At 42.8% G+C, this 8891-nt stretch overlaps 1 protein-coding gene across 1 annotated transcript; it reads left to right on the top strand.

The window, feature by feature from the left end:
* Nucleotides 1–6553: 6553 nt before the first annotated feature.
* Nucleotides 6554–7381, top strand: LOC118832721 (progestin and adipoQ receptor family member 4-like). Its single transcript, XM_036740051.1, has one exon. It carries the CDS (start codon nt 6554–6556, stop codon nt 7379–7381), a length of 828 nt encoding a protein of 275 aa, XP_036595946.1.
* Nucleotides 7382–8891: the final 1510 nt, after the last annotated feature.

Raw genomic sequence — 8891 nt, forward strand, 5'->3', positions numbered from 1 at the left:
GGGGGAAGGGAATAAGCACTGGTATATAAGCACCTACCACGTGCCAGGCACTGTGTTCAATGCTTTACCTGTGGTCTCTCCCATTAACCTGAGAGCTCCTTGATGGCAGGGACCATATTTTTAGTTTTCTTTGTATTACAAACTTAGCACATGCCTGACACATAATAAATAGGGGCTTAATAAATTCTTGATGACTGACATGTATTAATTTAATAATATGATTTTGAATAGTACTGGTTTTCAAATGACTAATCAATTGTTTTTTACTAATGTTGAACTATCCTTGCAGTCCTGGTATAACTCCAACTCGGTAATACTGAATGCTTTTTAGATATGCCCTCTTTTAGCAGAAAAAGGAGCTTGGTAGAGTGTTTTCTTCCTCTATTTCTGAGGATAATTTGTTATGGTATAGGTATTTTTCCTTAAAATTTTGATAAAATTCTCTTCTAAATCCAACTGAACCAAAGGAATCCCCCTTCCTTTGTTGGTTCTTTTATAGCTAGTTTGGTCACCCTTTCTGAAATTGCTCTTTAAGAGCTTTATTTGGTGTTCTGTTCATTTGGGTATTTTGTACTTTTGTAGAGAATCTGCTATTTCTTTTAAATCTTCAGTTTTGCTAGCATATAATTTCTACTGTGCTATGATATCACTTTATTCGTTTTGAAAATTTTGTTACTCTTTTCTACCTTTTAAAATCAAGTTCATTAAAAGTTTATCATTCCACTAATCTTTGCAAAGAGCTAGCACTTAGTTTTGTTCAGCACTTCCATGGTTTTTTTTTTCCACAGTTATCTATTTTTCTTTTAATTTGCAAGATCTCATCTTCTGTGCTTATTTTTTCCTCATTGGTTTTCTAATTATTTCAAACTGTACATTCAGCTCATTAATGCTTTCTTTTTCTTTTAGAAAAAAATGGTCTTAGAGGTGTAATTTTGGCTCCGAGGACCGCCTTTGCTTCATCTCAGAACTTTTGGTGTTTCTTCTCATCATTATCTTTGTCTTTCACGGTTATAAATTTTTTCTATGTTTTGTTCTTTGACCTACTCATTATTCAGGATGTCATTATTAAGTCTCCATTAGGTCAAGTTCTTTTGCTTGTCTCCCTCTATTGATTTTTATTGTGCTATTGTTTGTAAAGGATGTTTTAGTATTTCTGGTTTTTTAATATTTATTTAAAGTTTCTGTAGCACATTGTCTATTTTTGTTAAGGAGCCACGTGGTTCCGAGAAATAGTATATTATTTAATGTTCCTATTCCAAAGATGTCATTATGTCTTTCAGCTCTAAATTCTCCAGCAGTTTATTCAATTCCCTGTGTTCAGTTTTGTTTACCTTTCTATATGATTTGCCTGAAAAAGGAATATTAAAATCATCTATTATTACTGTGTCACTTTATCTTTTTTGCAATTTAGTTCACTTTTCCTTCAGATGCCATACCATTTGGCACATATACATTTTGCGTTGATGTCGTTTCATTGTTCATTTTCATAGATTTATATATCTGTCATCTCCCTCCTGAGCTCCAGTCTCACGTCACTAACAGCCTATTGGACATCTCAGATTGGATGTCCCAGAAGCATTGCAAACTCAGCTGAACTCATTATCTTTCTCCTCAATAATAACAATAATAAAGCCTTCCCTCTTTCCAACTTTCCTGTCACTACTGAGGGCACTACCATCCTTGCAGTCCCCCGGGCTAATAACCTTTGTGTTCTCCTCAACTCCTCAGATAGATCCACTCCACACATCCAAACCGTTGTCAAATCTTGTCGTTTCCGCCTTCACATCTCTAGTCTCCCTTATCTTCACTCACAGTGCTCCCACCCTGGTTCAGGCTCTCATCAATTCCTACTGGGACTATCACAATAGCCTTCTGCTTGGTTTCTCTACCCCAGGTCTCTCTTCTCTCCTATCTCTCCTCCTACATTCAGCTAACATGTGTGCAAATGAGAGAGAATGAGAGGAAGAACAAGAATATATATAGAGAGAGAGCCGCACACTCATTGTCCACCCCAGTAAACACCCAAAGGCGTTTCTGAATCCACAGCCTATTAATGAACTCTGCCATCACCCATTTCAAATATTATGACCAGGAGTAGACCCCCTCCTGCTTACACCTAGTCACATGGAAATGAGCAGAGTGGAGGGGAGGGAGGGTGGTGGATGAATATCTTTGAATGGCCCAAGAACTGGCCCACATAAGCCATTCTACCTCACTTCTACTTGTATAACCTCTCCTTGGATAAGTCTGAATTTCCCAAGGGTTAGTTTCTCTTTGGCTTTTTGTGTTGGTGTCTTTTTGCTGCTCTCCCACCTTTTCACGTGTTTCTTTCGCGGGTCCGTTTCAGTCTCTCTCATTTTCTGTCTCCTCACTTTCAATGCTCCATTCTGCTTTTCTCCCTTAAGGGTCATATTGTAGAAAGTATGTTTTTATTGTTTGTTGTAGTTTATTGAATGGCTTTACGCTCTAGATTTAAGAGCTAGGTAAGAAATGTTTTCTTTTTCTTTAGCCTGCTTACTTCTTCCCTCCCCACTCCAAACACCTAGGAATTATTTTTTAAAAACTTAGGGGATCCTTAATTGATTTTTCTCCTATGTATCAGTGTCTCTGAAAAGAACACTCATAGTCTAAGGTTATAAAAAATTTGTTAGGTAATTATGTTGGGTTTAGGGGGCTAGTCACTCCTTTGGGCTTATGCCTGATGACCTAAATGCACACTAATATTTGCTAAATGATCAAATTACAGCCACAAACAGCAAGGTCACTGCCTAGTTGATTTCTGGTGAGTGTTACTTATAATGAATCACAATGAAGGAGATATATTTTGCAACTATAGATAGGGAAGAGTTCATGACACAACAGGGGATAGAGAGGAGCAGAGAAGATAAAATGGACAATTTGGGGCCAATTGAATTGATGAATCACACCACCCCTCTCAAAGTAACTGAAAAGATACTCTGGCCCTGATACTTTTATCAGGTTAGACTATCTCTGTTGAATCAATCAAGTTGTCATAGGCATTAACCTAGTATATCCTGTTACACACCGGTGGATCTTCCATAAAATAGCCAATTTGGATGGTAGCATTTCATTGGTGATCCAAGAGACAGCAGTTCCAACCAAGTCCTTGAAAGAAGATTGCTTGTTGGGGCAAGGGGGTGGGGGAAAGAAAGGCTGGCTCTGTGTATTCCTCACTCCACACCTTGATCAGACAAGGGCCATGTGAACTTCAAAAGGTTGGAGGATTTGGACTTCTAAGCATTCCCATAGCAGTGTCCTCAGAAGAGAAGCAAATGAAAGCAGTATCTGGACTGAGAGATGAGGAAAAATTAGACACACTGAGGAAAGGCAGCTTTAGGAGTCTACAAGGAACCCGACAGAAAACTATACCATACGTATCAAAAACTTCATAAGGGCCCCACAAAGGGGCAAAAAACCTTCCAGGAGCTATGAGTTACCCTTGTACCATGTGAGCTTGAGCTCACTTTCCCCTAGACTCTGTATGTACTTGCAGGAGAGTAAGCCCCATGCTTGGAAGGATGTTTTGTTATTACTACTCCTATTATGACTTCCTGGTAAAATATCTATTTCTAAAAAGTAATTATAGATGACTGGCTAATTGCTATCTACTGATAAAGCATAGGAAGGGAGAAGCACACTGATGAGAGCGCATGAGCTATAGTACTAGAAAAACCACCCCATAGCCCCTCAAGGGAGAAAGCTAGAATTCAGAGGAGAGGCATAGTAGCTACCTTCTGGGGACCTAGCTTGCCATTGTGAGACTCCAGATAGTAGCCCTAGAGCAGGGGTGGGGAACCTGTGGCCTTGAGGCCACACATGGCCCTCTAGGTCCTCAAGTGTGGTCCTTTGACCAAATCCAAACTTGATTCAGTTAAACAGCCATACTTGAGGACCTAGAGGGCCACGTGTGGCCTCAAGGCAGCAGGTTCCCCACCCCTGCCTTAGAACTTCTGCTGTAATTACATAAAATTAAAAAGCTTCTGCACAAACAAAATCAGTGAGGTTTTAGAAGGGAACCAATTAACTGGAAAAAATTTTTTTCAGTTATTTATCTGATAAATCTTATAAAGTAGTCAAGGAAGTGATTCAAGTGTATAGAAAGAGCCATTCTACAATAAAATGGCAAAATGGTCACAGTATCTGAACAGGCAGTTTTCAAAGAGAAATCTAAGCTATCAACAGATTTATGTAAAAATGCTCCAAATTAATAATTAGAGAAATACAAATCAAAATAACTTTTGGGGCTCCACCTCATACTCATCATATTGGTAAAGATAACCAAAAAAGAAATTGACAATTGTTGGTAGGGTTGCAGGTGGACAGGGATACTAATTTACTGTTGATGGAGCTTTCATTGGGTATAGTCATTCTGGGAAGCAATTTGGAGAAATGTCTCCAAAGTCAATACCTTTGAGAATGATACTACTACTAGGCTTTTACTCCAAAGAGGTCAGAGGCAGAGAGAAAAGATGCATGTATATTTAAAAAAATCAGCACTTTCTGTTGTATAAAGCTCTAGAAATTACGTAGATATACATTAACTGGAGAGCAGCTGAACAAGTTACAGTGTATGACAGTAATGGAATATTATTTTGCTGCAAAAAGTGAAGCAAGGAATGATTTCAGGGAAGTCCTGGAAAGACTCCAGTATGAATTGATGCATAGTAAAGTAAGCAGAATTGGGAGAACCATTTATACAATAAGAATATTATAAAGAAAAAGATATTTGAAGGATTAAGAACAATGACAAACGCAGTGACCAACCACAACTCCAGAAGAAAGGTCATGACACATGCTAGCTACCCACTGTATGACAGGTGTGGGGTCTGGATTCAGGACTCAAATGTCAAATGAGTCATATATTTTTGGACATGGTCAGTGCCTAGATTTGTTTTGCTTTGCTATGTTTGTTATAAGTTGCTGGTTGTTTGTTTGTTTTTTTTAATGGGAAGTATCTTTCAGAGGTAGAGCAGGACTAGCAGTAGTGATGGTCCCTCTCTCCCCAAAAAAGAAGTATCAGGATATAACTTCGGTGGAGGTTTAGTTCAATATAAATGGAAATTCACTAACAATCAGGAGTACCCCAAAATGACGTTGGCTGTCTTGGAAGCTAGTGAGTTCTCCATCACTGGAGATTTTCAAGTACTCAAATTGTACACTGTCTAGATAAGAATCACACAGTCTGTAGGGGAAGGGACTCCAGAGGCCATCTGATATACAGGATACTTCAACAATTCCTCCTGCAATTCCTCCAACAAGTGATCATCCAAGCTCTGCGGACACTACCCATTGAAGATGAGCCCCATCTTTTCTCCCCGTGCCCCCTTCTCTTCTTGGAGCTAAACATCCCTGCTTTCCTCAACTGATTCCCACCCCCCATCTTTTGAGATTGTATTTTTCTTTTTTTATTATTCTTTTTTTTGCGGGGGGGGGGAAGGCAGGGCAATTGGGGTTAAGTGACTTGCCCAAGGTCGCACAGCTAGTGTGTCAAGTGTCTGAGGCCACATTTGAACTCAGGTCCTCCTGACTCCAGGGCCGGTGCTCTACTCACTGTGCCACCTAGCTGCCCCTTTTTCTTATTTTTTAAGTTAAATTTTATTTTATTTTCATGAAGATGTGTCTAAGGAAAAACAAAAAACAAAACTGTTACAAATGGGTATGGTCAAGCAAAACATTCCCCCATTGGCCATGCACTCACAAAATTTATCACTGGCAGGTGGGTATCCTGGCATCGCAAACGGGTTGAACTGCAGGTGAGAGGAAGAGTTGGTTCAGTCCAGCGGGCACAGGCCAGGCCTCAGAGCCATGCCTGGGCAGTGCGCCTAAGGATGGGGTGGTCTGGTCTCGAAGCTGCCACATCACAACAAACAGAATCCACTTTCTAAATTCTCCCTCCTGCACTGGCTAGTCCGCCTTCTGCGCAGGCACACTGCTTGGTAGCACTTCACTTCTCTGTTAGCAGGCGGGTAGCATGTATAGTGAGCCTTCTGGAATCCGGGTTGGTAGTTGCACTGATCGGAGATACTGTTTCAAAGTCTGTCCATACAATATTGCTGTTGTATAAATTGTTCTTCTGGTTCTCACGTCACTGCATCGCTCCATACAATTCTTCTCAGGTTATCCTAAAACCTTGCCTTTAATGATTTCTTACAGCACAAATTCCAGTCTTTGCTTAAATGTGACATCTGGAATTAAAGAGCCCATCTTACTACTACTGAGCTGTGGGGAAAGAGCTTGAGGCTTGGCAACAGGACAAAGAGGTTCCAGAGCCGTCCCCATACTGGCTTCAAGCGGCTGTGATGCGGCAGGTTAGTGGCACGGGACAGGCTGGTAGCACGGGGCAGGTTGGTGGCACCGGGCAGGTTGGAGAGCCTCCTGCCCTGGCTCCACCCACCAAGTAGTGCGCCTGCGCAGAAGGCGGAACTCCATTGGAGGAGGGAGAATTTAGAACGTGGATTCCCTTTGTCATGATGTGGTTGCTTCGAGAACCGACCAAACCACCGACCGGCATACCAACAGCCGCACCCCAGCCATGGCTCGGAAGTCCACCCGGCACCTGCTGGACTGGGCCAGTTGTCCCTGTCATCTGCAGTTCAACCCATTTGTGCTGAAAGGATACCGGCCCGCCAGCAGCACCCTGGGCTGTGTGCGCAGCCTCTTCTACCTGCACAACGAGCTGGGCAACATCTACATCCACGGCTTGGCCCTGCTGACCTTCCTGGTGCTGCTGCCACTAACCATCCCCTGGAGGCAGCTGGGCTGGGGCAGCTGGCTGGGCGGCACCCACTGTTTGGCATGTCTGGCACCCGCCGCCGGTTCTGTTTTCTATCACCTCTTCATGTGCCACCACGGAGGCAGACGTGTCTACAGCCGCCTCCTGGCCCTCGACATGTGTGGAGTCTGGCTAGCCAACAGCCTTGGAGCCTTACCCTTGATTCACTGCACCCTGGCCTGCTGGCCTCGCTTTCGCCTCATTGCCCTCATAGTTCACACCTTCCTGTCCACCGTAGCGGGCTGGCGGGCCCTCACCGCTCGCTCTAATATAGCTCGCCTCCAAGCCTTTGGCTGGCAGGCCATTGCCCGCCTACTGATATTCGGCTTCCGGGGACTGGGTCTGGGCACCGGAGCCCCAGGGTCCCTGTCTTGCTACCTTCGCATGGATGCCTTGGCGCTGCTGGGAGGGCTGGTGAATGTGGCGCGGCTGCCTGAGCGCTGGAACCCGGGGGCTTTTGATTACTGGTGTAACTCCCACCAGATTATGCACTTGCTGAGCGCGATCTCCATTCTCCAGCTGCACACAGGGGTTACGCGAGATCTACTCTGGGCTGCTCACCACGGTTATGCCTGCCCTGAAGCCTGAGCGCTGTTTTGCCACCGCAACAAACACAAACCTAAAAACACCGAAAAACCCCTTCCAAAAACCTCAAACCGCTCTCCTGCAACTGTCTTCAAAGCTAGTGAGTAGAAGAACCCTTTGTTCCCCAGGCTTCTCTCTGTTTTCCTATGTCATTCTTAGAACTCTTTTTTTTTGTTTTGGGGAGGTATGGACGTTACCTATATGTTCCCCAGTGCTTTGTAAGAACTTTTGGTTGAGTGTCAAGTACCCTTTTTGGAGTTTTTTCCAAGTTGTGGAGAACTCCAATCCTTTCTTAAGCCTATAGAGAAGCTTGTCCGACCACCTTTCAAAAATTTCGGTTTCTACTTCCCTAAAACACATTCTTGCACTCTATCCTATGCATTTCCTACAATTGTTTAGCACAAAAAGTACTATACGAAGAAAAAGGAAAACTTGACAAGGAGTCAGGAGTCTCGAAGTATATAATCCTGGTTCTGCCACTAGAGTGAACTTTCCTTCATCTGATTTAGTTATTGGACTAGGCCTGCAACCTACAAGTTTACTCTAGGGCCAAACACCTCACTCATAGGCCACAGTGCCTTTGCTCTTCACCAGGATGAGTGGGAAGCATTGGATGAGTTCTCCAGCCACTATAGCATCCCATGGCACTAGGAATCCCCTCTCAGAAAGCATTTGTGCATTCCATTGACCTCCAACTTTACTTCAGCTCCCTTATCTGCACTGTTTTTTCTACTACTTTCTTGCCCACTATCCACTGAAGTCTCCTTCCTCTATGCGCTAGCACCTCACATCTAATTCGAGTAAGACCCATTCCATTCTCCCCTTCCCCATAAGAAACCAAACCAAAAACAAAGACAAAGACAATCAAAAAAAAAAAGCAAACAATTATGTATTTAAGGATACCAAGCCTCAGGACATCTGCTTGCATATGACTGGACCAGCATCTCCCCTGAAGAGGAAAATTTGCCTTGCACAGAGACTATATTCCTGTTCTAGATCAGGAAGACTGCTTCTCTGGCCCAAGAGTTTGGTTTCTTCAATTCTTAATGAGACTGTAATTCAGTGGGCCCTAAAATGCCCAAGAACATTCCAAGCCTCTTTTTTGGACTAAAATTGCTCAGTTCTAAACTCTTGTGCTTTTCACCTGAAGATTGTGCTATAAATGTTAGACCTTTTCACATGAGATCTTACCTATTTATGGAAAGCTTGCCACTCCTAGCAAAAAGATGCTGCCTACATGAACAGTTTTCATGCAAAAGGACTCCTATCCCTTAAAACAAGATGGTCTCTGATCTCTAGAACCCATCTTTGAGAGCCAAGGGCCACTTCAAAGAAAAGGCAACACATACGCAGGTGAATTATTATTTTTGACTCATTTTGGTTCATTTTATTGTCTTGTAGTTACTTCATTGTACTTATATTCTTGTGCTGTTTTAGCTGGATATGAGATAGAATGTATGGATGTGGAGATGGACTTCATGTCTGTTATCCAAGGACAAGCCTAACAAAGTTT

Source organism: Trichosurus vulpecula, chromosome X, assembly GCF_011100635.1.
Source record: "Trichosurus vulpecula isolate mTriVul1 chromosome X, mTriVul1.pri, whole genome shotgun sequence".
In the NCBI taxonomy this organism is placed as follows: domain Eukaryota; kingdom Metazoa; phylum Chordata; class Mammalia; order Diprotodontia; family Phalangeridae; genus Trichosurus; species Trichosurus vulpecula.

Bases quoted from the DNA above. Each gene is read 5' to 3' on its own strand.
- LOC118832721 (XM_036740051.1), top strand. From the start codon at position 6,554: ATGGCTCGGAAGTCCACCCGGCACCTGCTGGACTGGGCCAGTTGTCCC.